The sequence below is a fragment of the Citrus clementina genome, unplaced genomic scaffold, assembly GCF_000493195.1.
Source record: "Citrus clementina cultivar Clemenules unplaced genomic scaffold, Citrus_clementina_v1.0 scaffold_3, whole genome shotgun sequence".
In the NCBI taxonomy this organism is placed as follows: Eukaryota; Viridiplantae; Streptophyta; class Magnoliopsida; order Sapindales; family Rutaceae; genus Citrus; species Citrus x clementina.
Window position 1 is genome coordinate 252991 of NW_006262339.1, and position 18973 is coordinate 271963.

The following is an 18973-nucleotide window of genomic DNA, read 5'->3' on the forward strand; positions in this document are numbered from 1 at the left end:
GCGTAGTCAGCGCCCAGAATGCAGCATTCAAAATCCTTTCCATCCGTAAATTCATAGCCAACTTGCGACTGAGCAACGCTCCTTTAACAATTATTTTAATAAACTAAAAGGTTAAGATTAATCGAACTTGTCTTTCGAGAAAAAAAGAAAAAAAAAAGAAAAAAGAAAAAAATTAAAAGAAAAAAATTTACGTATTAAATTAAAATAAAACAAAGACCCACATTTTTTTTAAGACTAAAAATAATAACTTAATTTCCAAAAAAAAAAAATAGGAATCAAATTTCCATTTCATAAACTCAACATTTATATACATACATACATATAAGTATGAAAAGTTATCCCTAAACAAAGTGAACTTGAACTCGCCTCCCAATGTTGAGGGCTGACAGACCAACTACTATTTGTTGGAATGCTTGACAGATTGGTACAAACTGATGAAGATCAATGCAGTCGGCTGCTCGTAACTCAAAGCAAAACGTTAAAAAATTTTTTTTTTAAATAAAAAAAAAAACATCGAGAAGCGTAAACATGGCCGTGCGTGACTCAACAAATCTCAGAACTAACAGCATCGAGCTTAGGCAAAACCGACCAAATATACCCCCACCCCAGATTGACCTGCAGCACTCCCCCAGTCCCCGGTTAATTAATTCAAAACTAAAAAAGCTTTTTGTTAAAAAGCAATTTTATTTAACCCACAATCCTGCAAGCGGACGTGTAATCTCGAGCCTGGAGGAGTTTGATCATCCCCTGGCCCCAACCAAATCCTACTCAAACACTGGGCTCCCAGAAAGGCCCAGAGTGTTCATCGTCTACGTGGCAGTTTGTGATTGCCTCCAAGGCAGAAACAGAGATGCCGAAATTGTAGGAAAGCAAGCGACGTATAAAATGGAGCAAGACACGGGGAGAATTTAACTTCGAAACAAAGGAAAGAGAAGAGGAAGGGGTAAAAACATAGAAGAAGTACGAGATCCGGCGTGTTTCGTCGGATTTCGTCCCCCGCAATCCCTTTTTTTTCGAGCTCCATCGACGACGTCTTGCAAAAGAAAAAACAAAAATGAAGGTATCGGGTCCTTTAGTCGCTTACGTGCTCGCCGCCTCCATCGTGGCTCTTACATCCTCTTCACCTCCTAAAGATGTTGCTTTTAACCAGGTACTTATTTTCCTATCTTTTTTTTTTTTTTAATTTTATAAAAAATCTCATTATCCTCCCAATCAGAGTCAGAAACATTTTTGCAATATTGAATTTTTATTTATCTGTCTTTCAAATATCAGTTTTCTTTTTTCTTTTTTTTTTAAAGAAAAAAAATCTCTGCTTTATGCTTGAACACTGAGAAGTTGGTTTTTTTTTTTTTTTTTTTTTTTTAAAAGAAGAAGAAGAAAAAACAGGGAAATTGTTCAACTGGAAGTGGGAAAAAGGGGGGTTGGAATAAAATGACACCGTCAGAAAAGGAGAAATTCGCGCCAAGATTTGACGGTCTGAGGTTCATAGAGACGTTGGTTACTGCTCACAGATAGAGATTTAAATTAAGTAGGATGTTGCTTTTGGTTTAATTAAAATGGAACTGGAAATGCTGGAGCCTGGATGTAAACGAATTCATTATTTTTGTCATCAATGTACTTCTCTTCTTTTGCCCCTTTGCCTCCTGCGTCACCCTAATATTTATTAATTTATTTCTTGCACATGCGTATTCTGTTAATTATTAATTTTTACGGAGATATTAGCTGTTTGATTAAATGGCAAAAGCACACGGTGGCCTCGACTTCAAAACCCTTCCGATCATCTTCGGTCTTCTAAAAAGCAACTCGCATGAGGCCATGAGCCTCCTATGCATCAAATTCTCAACCTGCAGCTTTCTTCCAATTTCACGGGAGCCCGTTTACAAATTAATTTCGTGAACTTCAATCTTAAGAGACCGATTAATAAAATGCAAGCGGCTGGCAGCCGTAAAAGGAAATTTCAAAGATTTGGTTTTGATGATACAAATACACAATTAGAGGTGCCTGTGCTTGTGAATCACGGGCGCACTTCCAACTCATTCTTTATCTTGCACGATCCATGATACTACCAAGAGTTATCATACTGTTAACCATTAATGAAATGAAGTACTCGAGCTTGCAGTTATCTGTATTTGAAGAGTCAATAATTACATCAGCAGGGTAAAAGCCAAATATTTGACGGAAAATATTTACCCTAACAAGTCGATTACTATATAACACAGGTTCATTTATTTTGGTTTACATCAACGAAAGGGACCTCCGGATAAGACAGGTCAGTCTTGAGTTTTGCGTTTATTCATCAGTTATCAGTTCCCGATTGGCATATTCCCATTTGCAACTGCCGCCGCGTGGCATTAACTGAAGACATCAAAGTTCAAACACACTCCAAGTCTCAGCATGTAGCATTAATTAATTAAGTAAAGATGACAAGAGCTACTACTGTATAGTAAGCAACGGTGATGATATTATCAACTGCATTTCCAAGATTTTCTCAATCTGTTACCATGGTATCATTCGACGATTTCACTGAAAAAGATCTTTCAAATTTGATACTTTCTGTTGCTTGTGATTATCTACAATTATTCTATATCTAATTTGCTATTATTACTTCCAGTGCTGCTACTCAATTATATTCTTGCTACTCCTTTGGCCCTCTGCCCTCTATCTGAACTTACCAATTTTCAGTGGTCGGCAATTTGATATTACATTTCTCTTTAATTCAAAGATGACGCTTTAACTATTTGATTTACGTTTCACTCTAATGGCTTTTGTTGCAGATCAAAGTTAGTACAAATGGCAACCATGACCGCCCCACAATTCATTGGAGGAAGTTCCCAGCTGACTTCAGGATCAGTGATCAAATCGAATTTTTCACAGATTGGCTTGAGGAGTCAATCAATGACTCACAGTGGATTAAGATCATTGAACACGATAGATAGGCTTCAAATGAAGTCCTACGCAAAAGCAGTAGTTACGAAAGCTACCAAAAATGGGCAACAAACTCCTAACAACGTGCCCTCGAAGAAAATTATATGCCAGCAAGGGATGAACTTGGTGTTTGTGGGAGCTGAGGTTGCTCCATGGAGCAAAACTGGTGGCCTTGGCGATGTACTTGGAGGACTTCCACCTGCATTGGCCGTAAGTAGTAATTTCATGATTTGCCTTGCAGTGCAAGTTACCCCTGATCATGCATTTAGCTGATCTTAATGCTAAATTGTTTTTTAGGCTAGAGGGCACCGGGTAATGAGTGTGGCTCCGCGATATGACCAGTACAAAGATGCATGGGACACTAGTGTGTTAGCTGAGGTAATCTCTCAATCTCTTAGGTAGTTTTATATCCAATTGTTGATGCTAAAATGTTTTTGTCAATTCTTGAATGTAGGTTAAAGTTGGAGATAGCATTGAAACTGTTCGATTCTTCCACTGCTACAAACGGGGAGTTGATCGCGTCTTTGTTGATCACCCAGTGTTCCTTGAGAAGGTTTGATAAGTTGCTGCTCATCTGGAATTGTTGAGTTTTTTCATCACTGAACTTGCCAGTAGCCCTGAATATTGTTTCTCTGAAAACAAAGGTCTGGGGAAAGACAGGATCCAAAATCTACGGCCCTAAGGCAGGACTTGATTACGAGGACAACCAACTTCGATTCAGCTTACTATGCCAGGCTGCTTTGGAGGCACCTAGGATTCTGAATTTGAACAATAATAAGTATTTCTCAGGACCATATGGTATGGACCCTCCTAAAAATCTTGAATCTTGAATTTTTTTTTTTTTTTTTGGAGGAAGCAATTTCATTGGGTTATATTTTTTGTTGTACACTGCGGCAGGGGAAGATGTTCTTTTTATTGGCAATGATTGGCACACTGCTCTGCTTCCATGCTACTTGAAATTCATGTACCAATCAAAGGGAATTCACAAGAATGCAAAGGTAAGGTCTCCTTGGTTTGTAGTTGAGCATATAAAGTTTTTTAGTTAAAAGTCATTGCTTGGGTTCAAAATTGTGTTTGATAAATGGAAGCAGGTTGCCTTTTGCATCCACAACATAGCCTATCAAGGCAGATTTCCCTTCGCAGACTTCTCACTTCTCAATTTGCCAGATGATTTCAGGGGGGCTTTTGATTTTATTGATGGGTATAAGCTTTTGAGCTCTGGAGCATTTTAGTTCATAAGTTAATTAATTACCATTTTCATCATGTACTGAAGAGGCTTTGTCGGCCCAGGTATGACAAGCCTGTAAAGGGAAGGAAGATCAATTGGATGAAGGCTGGAATATTGGAATCTGACAGGGTTTTAACTGTGAGCCCTCACTATGCAAAGGAACTTATTTCTGGGGAAGAAAAAGGTGTTGAGTTGGATAATATCATCCGCAAAACCGGTATCAGTGGCATTGTGAATGGCATGGATGTTCAAGAATGGAACCCCTCAACAGATCGATACATCAATGTCAACTATGATGCTACAACTGTAAGTGCATGCCTTTAGAAGTTCCCAAAAATACGAGTGCTAGCAAGGATGTTCATTGCTGCAATGGTCATGTACAGGTTATGAATGCAAAGCCTCTAGTGAAGGAAGCATTACAATCACAACTTGGCTTGCCTGTTGATAGGAATATCCCTCTGATTGGGTTCATTGGTAGACTAGAAGAGCAAAAGGGTTCTGATATTCTGGCACAAGCTATTCCAAAATTTATGGGGGGGAATGTTCAGATAGTAGTCCTGGTGAGTGTTGGACATAAAAAATAATAATCATTGGCTCATTTTGTTACTGTTGCAGCACATAGCAAGGTTGAGGTGTCTGTTGTTCATTTCTCAGGGAACTGGCAAAAAGCCCATGGAGCAACAAATTGAACAGCTAGAGATCATATGCCCTGAAAAGGCTAGAGGAATAACAAAGTTTAGTACCCCTTTGGCACATAAGATCATCGCCGGAGCTGATTTTATGTTGGTCCCTAGCCGATTTGAGCCATGTGGCCTCATTCAGTTGCATGCCATGCGATATGGAACTGTAAGAGCTAGGCTTCAAATTTCAGATCCCTCTTTGCTTTCAATTTCACATCACTACTCATTGCCTTTATCCATTAATTAATTCTTCAACACAACAGGTGCCTATTGTTGCTTCCACCGGGGGACTTTTCGACACTGTCAAAGAAGGAATCACAGGATTCCAAATGAGATCCTTCCATGTTGAAGTAAATGACAGTCACATTCACATTGCCCCAATAGTTGTGTTCTATTTATTTATTTATTTTGGTCTTCAATTATAGGAATCTAGGTATGATGGATTTTCTTGTCCTTGTGGAATATTTTCAGTGTGACAGGGTTGATCTAGCTGATGTTGCGGCAATAGCAAAGCATGTCAATAGAGCTGTCGCAACTTATGGTACCCCTGCCTTAAAAGAAATGATCCAGAATTGCATGGCCCTAGATCTTTCATGGAAGGTTAGTATATCACTTAAGTACACAACATTAAGCTCGTTTTTGTTTATTGCATTAAAATGCAAATGTACATGTGTTGGTGTTTGATACAGGAGCCAGCTAGACTTTGGGAAAAGATGCTGTTGAGTATGGAGGTTGCCGGCAGTGAGCCTGGTATTGAAGGAGATGAGATTGCTCCTCTTGCAAGGGAGAATCTAGCCACTCCCTAAGCAAACCCGATTCAATATATCATGACATTGTCAGTTTTAAGAGTTCCGACAATCTGTAAAGTATGCTGATGGACTTTTTTTTTGGGGCTTCATGCGGCTGAGATCCACAACTGCTATTGCATTGGCAGTCCCTGGGGAAAACTAGGAGAGCTATTGAGCAATCAACTTCAACTGGATGTTAGCCGGTGCTTGTGGAAATATGATAAGAACTAACGGATGTTACTGCTTGCTGCATATGCGCAGTTTCTCAGTATTAGTTTGTGGAAAATAAATAAATAAATGATGTTTGTTGAGAAAAACAATAAAAGGGTAAGTGAAGCCTAGTTTTGATCTTTTATGGTGCGCATCTGGTTACTTTTTCCTTATATTTTGCATTGCATTGCTTGGGAAAACCTAAAGAACCAGTTACACTAATTGATTACCAGCTGGAAAGTTGCATTAATTAGCGTTGATTATAAGATTTGAACAACTCATTAGCATTTTCAAACTGAAGCAGCCCATCATTTTCTTTATACTTGTTATAATATAATTGGACAGTTCCCAGAGGCCATTATATATAGTTGGCAACAAACGCATCATGATGTGCTTCTTATTGTTATTTTCAAAATACGCAAAAGATGTCTGCGGTCAAGCTTAATAATAATTTTATACGATATCCCAACTCAACATCATTTTCTTGCACATGTAGAAGATTAGTTAACTTACAGCCCATACAGAAAACATGCGAGACCCACTACAATGTTATAAGCTTTTACATGCTTTTGTATGTATGGCTATAAGTTACTCTTGCTGCAACTTGGCAAAACCCATCGGCAAGTTCATGAAAATATTTGTTGTTCTTGCTCATATCATGACCGCAGCCCTCGGGAGAATTGCGTCACTGACAAACAGTTTGTCGTAGTAAAACGATGAGTGTGGAAGTGGAAGTAGCATCTATCTTATCTCATCTCATGTGCTTTTTAGTCACTCAAAAAGTGACGGCTGAGATCGCATAGATTAGGCATCACCGAAAGCAAAGTATCTCATGACTGCCACGTAGATTAGGTACCCCTTGTTCTGCTCCTTTGTCGTTTTTCTCCGCAAGGACCGCAACAGAATAAGTGAATAACAAATAAAGAAAAACAAATATATATATATCAATTACAGTATAAAGGAAAAAGGTTTCTCTGTCTTGGCGCCTATGGGAATTGGTGACCATGTGAAGCTTGTCGGAGCAGAAATCTGCGGGACCCACAAGGCAAATCAAACGATCTTCACTGGACCGATCAGGATCGATCAAAGTCCACAAACAAATTACCAACTCATTGAATTGAATTGATGAAGAAACAGAGGGATTTTAATTAGTTAAAATCACAGCCCACTTGGGAGGCCGCCGTTAATATCCTATAATTACACACTAACACTATCCACTCTGCACTATTGTGCGCGGGGGTGCGCACTCTACCCCAAGAAAAGTAAGTGAAGGATTAAGCCAACCCACTGCTATGCTACTTCACTAGAGCCAGAACCATCTTTCTCAAACTCGTTGCTTTCACCATTGCGTGTCCGATCTTGTCAAGTGGTGAAAAGTGAACTCACGTTAACGCACAGTTGTCCAAGCTTTACTTGCGGAAATTGAATACCCATTTCGATTTAGGGCATTCAATCAAATCTACCTATTAGGCCTTTAGCTAGTCTTCACTTTGTGGTGTCTCAGTTTCACACAACTTTAGATTGGATCCGTCATTCATGGTCATGGAGTTAAGTAGATTGCTCATTCTTTTCATTTCAGGTACCCCTTCTCTACTTCTTTTATCTATTATTATTCTCATTGTCTTCATTGTAAAGATCCGTCATTTGGGAAAAAAAAAACATTTTGTTTGGACCAGTGAATGAATGAATGGTTATTTACTTATTTTTGTGTAGGATTATTGTCTCATGTAAAGATTGGAACTTCAATTGGGATCAACTATGGCCAAATTGCAAACAATTTACCAACTCCAGAAAATGTAATACCTCTAGTGAAATCAATTGGTGCCACCAGAGTGAAGCTCTATGATGCAGATCCAAAAGTTCTCAAAGCATTTGCAAACACTGGTGTTGAATTCACGGTAAGTCTAGGAAATGAGTACTTAGCCAAAATGAGAGACCCAGATTGTGCTAAAACTTGGATCAAATCCAACGTACAAGCTTACTTACCAGCCACCAAAATCACTTGCATCAATGTCGGCAATGAAGTTTTAACCTTTAATGACACCTCACTCAGTGGCTGCTTACTTCCTGCAATGGAAAGTGTTCACACAGCATTAGTGAATCTCGGACTTGACAAACAAGTTAGTGTCACTACAGCTCATTCTCTAGGTGTTCTTGGAAGCTCATACCCGCCTTCAGCTGGAGCTTTCCGTAAAGATCTGGTGGATTGTATAACACCCATCTTGGACTTTCATGTCAAAACTGCCTCTCCATTTTTGATTAATGCTTACCCTTATTTTGCTTACAAGGGTAGTCCAAAGCAGGTGTCTCTAGATTTTGTATTGTTTCAGCCAAACCAAGGGATTGTTGACCCAGCTTCAAATCTTCATTATGACAACATGTTGTTTGCTCAAATTGATGCCGTCTACGCAGCACTTGCTTCTTTAGGTTACAAGAAGCTATTACTTCACATTTCGGAGACTGGTTGGCCATCAAAGGGAGATGAGGATGAAGCTGGGGCTACTCCCGAAAATGCAAAGAAGTATAATGGAAATTTGATCAAGTTGATTTCGTCAAAGAAAGGGACTCCCATGAGACCCAACTGTGATTTGAACATTTATGTGTTTGCTTTGTTTAATGAAAATCTGAAGCCTGGACCTACTTCTGAGAGAAATTACGGGCTGTTTAAGCCGGATGGATCCCCGGCTTATTCACTTGGGATTAGTGCGGTGACCGCCGCCAACACCACTGTCGCTTCCCCCACTCCCCCCGCCCTGCCGGATACTTCCTCTGGTAACGATCCCGATTCTGGTTCCGGTTCCACTGGCTATTTGTCCATCTCTTCTGCCACTAAGGTAGAGTCTTTTTTTTTTTCCTCTTGAAATGAGTAGTAATGACTGATGATGTCTGATGAGGTGGCCTGCATGTTAGATTAGATACACTGTTAATTTGTCTTTTTTAAAAAAAAAAAAATTGATTACTCCTTAATTTTTATTGTACCGATCGACATTATTGATTTGATGCTCTTAACAGTTTGATTTGTATGATGTACGGCACTGGCTATTTTGCTATACACACGCATGCATATGTTACCATTTATTATACTGGGGGTGGGGGCACTAGATTATGTTTGAAGTTTCTACTTTCCAATTCTAATATTGGGGTTGATTGTATTGCAGGCAAGATATGAGTTTGTTGGGTCCGTGATGCTCGTGCTGGTGTTCTTTTTAATCAGTTTGCTTCTGTAGCTAGGGATTGTAGAAAATTTGGAATCGGCATTCAACGTTAGGCATGATAATCAAAATCAGCCGTTAAAAGTCCGTGAAACAATAAGAGACAGCTTTGGGGTTGGGGAAAGGTGAAATTCCGTGCCTCTTTGCCTTTACGCAACTCAAATGTTTATGGCTTTTCCAAAAAAAAAACTCCTCTAATGTTTATGGGAATCATCATCCTCTCGTCGATAAAGTAGCATCCCCAATATATAAATATATTCCCAATGAACCACCTACAGTTGATCTAATGCAAGTGGGTTCGTGATTGTCAAATACCTTGATCATCAGTCATCTCTTTTTTCAGGATGTGGGGCTTGTTAGTTGGTAGAGCGTTTGATACTTAAATCTGTGTTACTTTTGCTCTTTCTAGTTGCCACTGACCCACAACTGCTTCATTTTTGCAGGGGTGTATATTTCAATAACTTAGATCGTGCAATATGTTAAGTTTGATCTTGAGTCAACGGTAGATCGGAGGTGGACCGGCATTGTTAGTTTTTAGATCTAAATTTAGAGGAAATTTAATTATTCATCCACTCTTGTTGTTGTATCTTTCATTCTGTGTCATTATTGTGAACGGCGTGTATTGGGTGAGAGACGCAGGAAATTTATCTATTCCCGATTGTTGCAAAAATGTGTTCTTTTGATTTGAAGTCAAAAACATATACTTCCATTCAAATTTAAAATAATAATGAAATAAAAGTAAAAAACATACATCGTATTAGAATGAATTGCTTGCACCGTCTACATCTGTAACATCTGCAGTAACAGCAACATCACAAAAAAGAATCTGATGCCTTCTCCAGAAAAGAACTACCAAATAACAAACGTGTTGCCGTCGCTTTTGCTTTCCACTGTTCTACATCTATTAATCTACAAAGCACTGCATAACAGTTATAATCATGTCACATCTTACGCCAAATTAACATAGTTGTTAGCCAGCCATTGATAATAAGTACCAACTCTTCAACCCGAACTTCTGGCGGACTTGGCGTGAAGATGGAAACATCTTTGCTATAAGGTATGTGAGCATAACCATGACTACAGTCTACATCCGGCAACCTCTAACTCGGGCCAAAAATTTCTCTTTCAAAAAAATGTTAATAAAATAAACGAACCAATCTCCTTTATCTACCTGCCATGATAATATCTCATGTTGTAATTAAAAGATGACCATGCCAATCTCGGTGATCCCCTTGTCTCTAGCCTGTAGGTTTGTTAGGCTTGCTTGGAATCGAGCATTTGATAATTGGTATAATTCACTTGAATAATGAAAGGCATAAACCCACCCAGCTTAACCTTGAAATAGCAAAATAATAAAATTCAGCAGATTATGCCTTAACAACAATGACCCTGGGACGTCTCTGCCATTTCCGCCTTTGTTTTACTTTTAACTCTCCGATAAAATAACACATAAGCAGCCGAAGTCTTAATATCTCCCTCACTAACTGGAGAAACATGACTATCGTCAAAATGGTACCATCTATTCTCATCAATTAACTGCACAAATGGCAAAGTAAAACATGTATCAGATCTCGACCTAAACCAGTGTATAAATGATTAATCTAATTGAAAACCAGGTATGACAAGCCAATTTGAAAGATTATGTACAACAGAAATACAATAACTAATTGAAGTGCCAAGTACTTTTGCGAACATAAAATTGATTAAAAACTAAATACTAGAGCAATATGAAAGGTACTACTGAAGGAAGACAAAGTGCATACTGAAATGAGCCAGGACTATGCATTTACCTTGGCATAGGCAGTGTAGTGCCCACCACCTAAACCTCCATAATGGTTGCTGATAGCAAACAGGTCATACACATAAGATTCCCCATCCTTGCTTTTCATGTATTTACTCAAGTCAAGATTGAGAATAGGAAAATTCACAAAAGTGTCCAGTTTGTTCTTTAGGTATCTGCTGTATGAGAAACGTTTCAAGTGAAAGACAAGAACATCAGGCAACATCCACAAGTCTAGCTTCTTGGTGGCTTGCCTATGTTCCTTGCACTGGGGGCAATACCTGCATAAAGAAATCAAAGCATGAATGTTTCTAAATATGTTATGCAACACAATAAGAAGTGAACTAGCCATCCATTTGAAGAAACCAAAAGTCCCATACCACATATCATCAGGCCCTAGAGGTTCTTCAGTCAAAAAGGCATCCAGGCATGAAAATAAGGAGATAGCTTCTTGACGGGTTTTCTTCACAGTGAAACCTGTCTTGTGAACTACTGGTAGATCCTTTATGTAGCTAGGATCATATAATTCGTGTACGTCATCAGTCCAATCCAGCAGAACTTTTATATGTTTTCCAGGTTTTAAAATAGAATCCTTCTGAATAGGCTTGCAGCTACTAATCCTTTCATCAGTTAATGAAAGCTGGAAGGATAACTCCCTGCTGCACAAATCCTCTAGTTCTGCAGTCTCCACTGACTCATTATGGCTGTTAGATAGTTCATCAATAACTTCTGGGAGAAAGCCATTTTCCTTGCCTCCATGAGCTTTAGCAGAAGAATAAGTTCTTCTCAAAGGTGAGAGCAATTTAGAAACAGCTATATCAATATCAGCTCCACTTAAATGCTCTTCTTCCAAATAAGTTACCAGAGGTGCTCCAAAAAGCTTCCTTTCACTCCCCTTCAGATAATCTGATGCAGATCTGAAAAATCCCAAAAGCTTTCATCACCAAAAGAAAGAATGAAATAAACAGTTTAATTCATCACATCCAGGCTACAACTAAATGATCACAACTTGACAGGAAAGTTTCACAACGAAAGCTTACTTCTCTTGCCATCGATTTACAATTTCTAGCTTTATTTTCCCCCCCTGTTTTCTGTCAAATCGGTAGGCAACAATATGCTCATCATCTTTTATTGAACTTATCAGTTCTGCAGGGTTTTCAAAAAATCTAAAAATCTGATGATTATAGACCTGATAGAAAAAACTCAAGGAATTCAGTCGCTGAAGCTAAAATATAACTGAAATAGTTAAGAACAAAACAAGAAAAAAGAGAAAGAAATCACAATCATCACCTCTGCTAGCAGAAGGCCTTCATCAATCTTTAAGCAGCATGCAGTACTCAATGCCAGGATGAGATCTTTACAACAGCCATGTTTCATCAGTGTCACAGTGAAGGGCATTGGAAGACCACTTCCATTGGCATAAAACACAGTTACCTCATGGTTCGAGTGACAGTTGAAGGCAGTGGCAAAGTCAGGTACATGAAAGGGTCAAAAGTAATTGAAACTTTGCTACAAACTGGACAAACCAGTGTAGACTTGTATTGACCCTGAGCATGTTATCCACCAACATACATATACATCAGGCAAATAAGCATTAGATAAACCATGCAAAATCATGCATGACCAAAAAATAATTAATCACACCCAAAATCATGCAATTTCTACCTTGTACCAATCATTGACAAAGAATCATTATTCCTCAATTGACATTTTGGAAAGGGTCCAGGATATATTCAATAAAGAATTTTTGTAAATCCAATTTAGGCTGGAATCTTTTGGAAGAATCCCAATGCGGTTAAGTTGTATGTGAGAATAACTAAATGGTAAAAACAATGCTTAGCTGCTGTCAATTGGTATTTGTCTGTACAACGAGAAACTTGAAAGTGATTACGGCAACAAATTTTTTTTTTTTTAATTATTCAGTTGCTCTAAAATGTATGGTAAGCACTTGCTGTTATGGTTTGGAAGCTAAGTTAATTTTATGCCACACATGTAAAACAAACCTATAATATCCTTACCATTTTTGTCAAACTTATTATTTGAAAGTCATATTTACCCGACACTATCAACTTTTATTTCATAAACCCCCCCCCCCCCCCCCCCCAACTTAGCACCTCAATACCAAATAGGCCTTAGATTATTTTCTAGATAAAATTGTGCAAACATGCTGCAAGCATATTATGCCGAACTTTCAATAAACAAAAGGCACAAGCATACTAAGAGAAATGACTCACTTGGAAAACATCCACAATCAACGAATCATTCCTGGCCTTGTGATTTTTCCAACATTCATTAGCAACTTCCTCATCTGGACGACCGCCTGAATCCTTCATTTCAATATAAGGCTTTTGTTTGACACGATTCAAATCTTCATGCAGTCCATCCAGCAAGAAGGCAAGAAGTTCCTGCATAGAACAGATTTCATCATTCATCAGCAGAAATAAAATATATGAATCTACTATATTAAAAGTAACACATCAAAATGGGAACCTGAGAATCATGCTGGTTATAACCACTAAATTGGGGAGCAAATCTAGCAAGTTTTCCCTTAAAGGCACGTGGTGCGACTGCAGTTCGCCCAGAGGACCACAATTTCCTCAGCAAGTCACCAAAAGCAAGAGCAAGCTCACCCTGTATGGTAACAACAAATTCAGATACTATATAAAATGGTTGAGAAGCTAAGCTATTATCCTGCTCAAAATAATACATTTATAAATTCAAATGGAGAAGACAAAAGAGAGTTACAAATATAACAACCACATACATGCATTCCCAGAGGATTTTCAGTGTTGATCTCATCACTGTAATCTCCTAAGAAATACTGAGCCAGATCAGGGGTATGGACTAAACATTGGAGAGCACTATTCATAAAACAAGTATTCCCCAGATTCTGCAACCCTGCCAAACCCCCCTTCTCTCCTTTCTTAGCAGTGTTATAGGAATCATATCCATCATCCATGTCCATGAACGTTGAGCCAAAAGAACTACTCGGATACTGATTAAATCTGTAACTAGTAGTGTGACCATTTGACAAGGCAGGACCCCCGGCAATTGTCAGGGATGACCTTGACGGTTCTATAGGTACCAAAGCTAAATCATTTCCAGTTGAATCCATGCTGATGCCATTATCAACTTGAACCTCCAGAAGAATCTGCAATGAAAAATATTCATTAACCACATAGATCAAATGAAGACCAATTCACACATTTAAAATGATGCTTTTTGTGGGACATGGGTAAATACATATAATAGACATTCCACAGGTGAATCATGAGGACGTGTAACATGTAACAATATTCAAATAAGCTTATCAGTAAAAGACAAAGAGCAACAAGAAGTTGCCAGCACAGACAAATACATCTACCAAGTAACTGCAGAATTTTCCTCATTCAGTTTCTTTTTCCTTTTCTGCTAGGTAATCCTACAGGTAAATAATTGCTCAAATGATGGACAGACAGGACACTCACATCTTGGTCCATCTGCAACATTGCATCATCCAGAGTTTGGTCTGAAACATCCAATGGTGACGTTGACCGCTGCTTGTTGAAGTAGTCCCAAATGCGAGCCTTAACATATATATTAAAAGCAATTAACGAACAAACTTTTTAGTGTATGAAAAAAATTATAAAAATCCTCAAAAGCAAATAGCAGACACACCTTTTCTTGCTCTATTCCTCTTAATTTACACACTTTCTCATAAAGCTGACGTGTAGAAGCCTGGACAGGAGGATAAAAAATTCAGAAACAGGATTTCATTAATAGATGTCTATATAGTAGAAAGTATGACATGAACTAAGGAGTTCACTTCAGAATATAAATATTTTTCAGTTGTTACAGATCCCAAGTTCCCTCCGGAACTCTCAAATGTAAACTTACGAACAAAATATAATCAGACACCAAGTATTCAGTCAATGATATTGAAATGCAACCCATTTACCACTTTATAGAAGAAAGTGAGTTACCTGACTCATAAGAAACAAAAAGCCTAGTTAAAAAAATATACTTCCCCCAAACTTTTGAGTGCACAAAACCTCAGACAATGCCAACAACAGAGTTAAGTTCACTTATTAAGAAAAATTTAAAAAAAAAAAATTCTAAAGGTGGACAGCCAAAGAAAGACAAAGAAAGTAGACAAAATTCTAAAAGTGATACCATCCATTAACTACCAAAATTCCATAACCAACAAATTCAAATTACTTTCCAGGTGAATAAGAGATGTAGCACAGCACAGGCTATTGAATGAATCAATTTGTTAAAAAGATTCTTATCTACTGCTGCTGTGGCAACTACAAACTGCTAAGCTTTTACACAGCATTGTATAAAGGAGTTAAAAAATAAATACATAAAAAGAGGACGTGAAATACTGAGACGGAGATACAAAAAAAAATAGCAGTCACTACCTTTTTGCTCAACCTTATAACAGTTTGACTGTTGTCTCTAGAATCAATCAACTTGAGGCACAGCGGAAAAACCTCCACTCTCTTCTCATTAACGATACCCTCAGAGATCATCTTTCTTGGCAATGCCGGGCCTCCTTTGTACCTAAAGGATACAGCATAACAACATGGTTTCTAAGATGGAAAAAAATATAAGATCTTCACTGAGGATTATTCTAACTAGTGCCTCCAACAATGTAGCAAGTAAAAATTGTACTCTACCAAATTTGGCAAGCACAACTCCTTTGGAAACAACCCATGAAACTACTGTAAGGACAGCCCAAAATACACCTAATAGTTGAACCAATAGCATGGTTATAGGATGCAATAGTTTGGCGTTCTATAGTAAATCCAAGAGAAACACATCTAATCCACCAGATTCCACAAATATTTTGTAAAAACATGAAGGCACTCTCCAAAGAGAATCCATCCCCAACACAACCCAAGCGACTTGGTTGGACATACATGATGAAAAAGGGGAAAAAAAAAATGCATCACAGACATGCCATGAAGAACAATAGTAAACAGAACGAAACAGGATAAAAAGCATCCTTCGCGAGCACAAACAGCAAGTAAATAGGAAATAATAAATTAATATAAAATTCATCCCTTACGCTAGCAAGGAATCAGATTAATCCACCCAGTATAACCACAACCAACCAGGAATTCGAGCCAAACACTGCCTAATACAATTGAATCCTAAAACATGTCTCCAAATGTTTTACAAGAGCAGGAAAAAACTAAAAGAGATAAAATTACCAACAAAAAAGCTTTTCCCAGACTTGCTGAGGTACCAAAACATAGTCCTGCCCTTCTTCCAAATTTCTACGCACTTCCAGATCATCGCCTTCACTACTACCATTACCATTTTGGATTATATCGGAATTATCAATAGGCCCAGGCCTCTCCGCCCTCTTTGAAGAAACACCATTCATATGTGGAGAATCAAACGATATATTATCAATCGAAGGCTCATCGCCACAAACGTACCTCTCCCAGCTTCTATACCACCTGTAGGAATATAAATTTTTAAAAGATGAATGCTGAAATTTTCATAGATATATAGATGCAGATTTTATTTGAGTACCGCGGGAGAAGGAGAGAGATAAAGTACCTGGTAGAAATCAAAAAGTACAAGTTGCCTTCCTTTAAATCAAGCTCGGATTGATTTTTCAAGTCTTGAACGATCTGTCTCTCTTCGTCTGGCGTGCATGGCAAGCAACTTCCTCCGTTCTCCATCATCAGAACCGAAGAATCACGAATAGTCATAATTGATTTTTCTTTTTCTCCTTCCTAATTAATAAAAAACACACAGCATTCAATTCAAATCAGCAAAATGATTTCGATTTTCAAATCAACGATCAAATCCGCAATGAATTTGATTTGAGATTTGAGAGCCCTAGATTGAAGGAAAGGAAGGGAACGAGGTAGATTTGATCTGAGAAAAGAAAACAAATAAGACTACTGACCTATAAAGAAAAACATACATAGAGTTATATATATACACACACAAACGCACGCTCACAGAGAGAGAGAGAGAGAGAGAGAGAGAGAGATTTTAATTTACCGTCGTATTACTTTCAGCGATTTTGTCTTTGTCCTTTCTAAACTTTGAGCCATGGCCCCTTTATATCCTCCAACTAATAAAAAGAACGGGCGATGGACCAGCCCACACCACGCCAAAGTGAAATTTTTTTTTTTAAAAAAAATTTCTTCTTGTTGAATGATGAATTGACTTGATGATGACACATGTCATATTGGGTGACATACATGCATTACTTGCATCATCCTTATATTAATGTATTGTTACTTCCTTTCACGTGTTATTTACAGTTTTTTAATTTTAGTTGATTTTAAATAAGAAAATTTATTAAGAATGTTTATTATTTCTATTTTTCTAGAAAATTTGAAATTTGTCTACATAAAATAAAATATAAAACAAAAATAATGATGAAGCCCAATGTACTTCATACATCATGCATTGCTGGCACAAAATATAAATAAATTAAAAGATGATAGATACTCAATAACTATACATATTTGTTGTTGTATGGTTATTTTTTTAGTAAAATTTTTAAAGTTTAAATAAGTCATTTTATTTTTATTAGTAAAAATTTAAATTTTAAATTTTTAAGAATAAAGATTAATATTTTAAATGTTAAAATATTTAAAAACCCTCGACTTATTTAATTATTTTATTTTATTCTTTTCATAACATAACCTTAAAAAACTTTCATATTGAAAGCTTTCACTAACAACCAAACAATTAAAATTTTATAGGTAAAAACTATATTTCTAAAAACTCTACTAATAAAAATTCTACTTAAATAAACTCTATTTAAAAAATTATACCAAACAGAGCCGTAACCGCTTTCCTTAACTGCCTTATTTAAAGGAAACTAATTGCTTTCCCCAGCTGCCTTATTTTGAAGAACATTGATCTCCTCTTCCTGTCCATGATAATAAAAGAAATGTTGCCAAAACCGAGCAAATTCACGACAAGTTGCAATACGAAGCTATTGTCAATTGGAAAACAGAATAAATGCGTTTCGTACTACTGAACAAAAACAAATGACTAAAGCCTATCACAACTGTGAAGAAGAAGACTAATGTTTGTGAATTGATGAAGCCACACCACGTGCACATGTTTTTACGCCAAGTATATCAATCACGGCTGCTTTCCTTCAATCTCAGAGATTCTACACACTCATATCCATGCCTGATGCCTCTATTTTGATTTATAATCTTACATAGGGGCTATGGCTGCAAAAATTACATACAATTTGTATGTACACTATTAGTATTACATTTTCCACATCAGACTTGGCATGCGCTCGGCAACCTTCAAATCTGCCGTCTCAAATCCAACATTGATTCAAGCCAACTCATCAAACGACTTGGAGGCATACAGCATTTGACGGTTGAACCCACATGAAAGATGGGGCAACATACAATCAAAGGTCGTGCAGGAATTATTGACACAAAGAAAAAGAAAACGAAAAGGAGAAAATGCCTGGAGTCTGCTGCTACACCATTGTGATTATCCTGAAGATGCACAGTCTCACTGTTGAACAGAGATGCCCCTCTCCAAGTAGCGAAATTCTTATTACAAAATAGTTGGTCCTCTACGAAGTCCCCATCTCATCCGAGCTAGCTGAAGCTTCACTTCCTGCGGCACATGCACCACCCCCTTGGGTCTCATCATCACTGAACATGCTCTCCTCACTCGAATTGGAAAATAGGCTAACATCATCCTCAGAGGGCAAATCTACCTTCCGTCTCTTTCGGACATCCTTTATTCCTCTTCCTTGCAGAGCCAGACGCCGTCGTTTCCTTGCCTTTCGCTTGCCCTTGGGAAAATCTTCTCTTTGTGACTCAAGGCCTTTATTTTCTAACTCCCTTGCAGTTCCCCCGTTGCCATATTCGTTACCTTCAGACTCATCAGCATCAAGCTTGCGCCTTTTCCTACTTGAACTAGTCTGGTAAGGACGGAATTTAGTTCTAATAAGATTGTTAGCTGCAGTTCAATCTAATGAAAAACTGGGGTTTCATCAATGTTGTCCCAAATATCTAAAAGAAAACAAAGTGGGGGAGAGAGGGGAGGGTTTGTTGTTTTTTTTGGGGGGGGGGGGAAGGGGGGGGGGGGGGGGGAAGAATGCAATAATTCCCGGGTGTTCCTTGAGCCTGCAATGGATCCTCCTTAACAGTTTTTTT

General features: G+C 37.9%; 4 protein-coding genes and 1 long non-coding RNA gene across 7 annotated transcripts in view; 3 read left to right on the forward strand and 2 right to left on the reverse strand.

The window, feature by feature from the left end:
* Positions 1–718: 718 nt before the first annotated feature.
* On the forward strand, positions 719–1636 carry LOC18047948. The gene is made up of 2 exons (XR_002906744.1): positions 719–1150; positions 1375–1636. It is a non-coding gene; the product is annotated as an uncharacterized LOC18047948 (long non-coding RNA).
* A 794-nt stretch (positions 1637–2430) lies between these two features.
* LOC18047949 (granule-bound starch synthase 1, chloroplastic/amyloplastic) lies at positions 2431–5899 on the forward strand. The gene is made up of 13 exons (XM_006439134.2): positions 2431–2504; positions 2775–3135; positions 3223–3303; positions 3380–3478; positions 3570–3723; positions 3823–3923; positions 4017–4126; positions 4216–4459; positions 4537–4713; positions 4808–4999; positions 5097–5183; positions 5305–5433; positions 5523–5899. The coding sequence occupies exons 2-13, from the start codon at positions 2791–2793 to the stop codon at positions 5637–5639; spliced, it is 1836 nt and encodes a 611-aa protein (XP_006439197.1). The 5' UTR covers positions 2431–2504; positions 2775–2790; the 3' UTR covers positions 5640–5899.
* A 1079-nt stretch (positions 5900–6978) lies between these two features.
* Positions 6979–9713, forward strand: LOC18047950 (glucan endo-1,3-beta-glucosidase 11). Of its 2 annotated transcripts, XR_002906667.1 has the most exons (4): positions 6979–7410; positions 7545–8665; positions 8990–9168; positions 9487–9713. XR_002906667.1 is itself a non-coding variant. In XM_006439136.2 (3 exons), the coding sequence occupies exons 1-3, from the start codon at positions 7368–7370 to the stop codon at positions 9056–9058; spliced, it is 1233 nt and encodes a 410-aa protein (XP_006439199.1). In that variant the 5' UTR covers positions 6979–7367; the 3' UTR covers positions 9059–9713. The 2 variants fall into 2 exon arrangements, 1 of the variants encoding a protein (XP_006439199.1); XM_006439136.2 differs by having other exon boundaries at positions 8990–9713.
* Positions 9714–9776: 63 nt separating this feature from the next.
* On the reverse strand, positions 9777–16715 carry LOC18047951 (ubiquitin carboxyl-terminal hydrolase 9). Its single transcript, XM_024189479.1, is given in 14 exon segments — positions 9777–10579; positions 10834–11104; positions 11204–11740; positions 11864–12012; positions 12114–12259; positions 12262–12370; positions 13058–13228; positions 13314–13454; positions 13588–13974; positions 14291–14389; positions 14481–14540; positions 15224–15365; positions 16019–16270; positions 16374–16715. Coding segments are annotated over 14 exon segments (2781 nt in total). The 5' UTR covers positions 16529–16715; the 3' UTR covers positions 9777–10417.
* A 1138-nt stretch (positions 16716–17853) lies between these two features.
* The window catches only part of LOC18047953, an 8068-nt gene continuing 6948 nt past the window's right edge, over positions 17854–18973 (reverse strand). Inside the window, exon 8 of one of the 2 annotated variants that reach the window (XM_006439140.2) lies at positions 17854–18738. In XM_006439140.2, the coding sequence (XP_006439203.2) occupies positions 18385–18738 (354 nt within the window). In that variant the 3' untranslated portion in view covers positions 17854–18384. Of the gene's footprint in view, positions 18761–18973 lie in introns of both variants that reach the window. The other variant, XM_024189872.1, reaches the window with a different exon arrangement.

Excerpts from the sequence above, each read along its gene's own strand:
- LOC18047949 (XM_006439134.2), top strand. The coding sequence starts at position 2,791 with ATGGCAACCATGACCGCCCCACAATTCATTGGAGGAAGTTCCCAGCTG. Across the intron at positions 3,479-3,569 it reads ACCCAGTGTTCCTTGAGAAG|GTCTGGGGAAAGACAGGATC; the intron begins GTTTGATAAGTT and ends CTGAAAACAAAG. Across the intron at positions 4,127-4,215 it reads GCTTTTGATTTTATTGATGG|GTATGACAAGCCTGTAAAGG; the intron begins GTATAAGCTTTT and ends TTGTCGGCCCAG.
- LOC18047950 (XM_006439136.2), top strand. The coding sequence starts at position 7,368 with ATGGTCATGGAGTTAAGTAGATTGCTCATTCTTTTCATTTCAG. Across the intron at positions 7,411-7,544 it reads GCTCATTCTTTTCATTTCAG|GATTATTGTCTCATGTAAAG; the intron begins GTACCCCTTCTC and ends ATTTTTGTGTAG. Across the intron at positions 8,666-8,989 it reads CCATCTCTTCTGCCACTAAG|GCAAGATATGAGTTTGTTGG; the intron begins GTAGAGTCTTTT and ends ATTGTATTGCAG.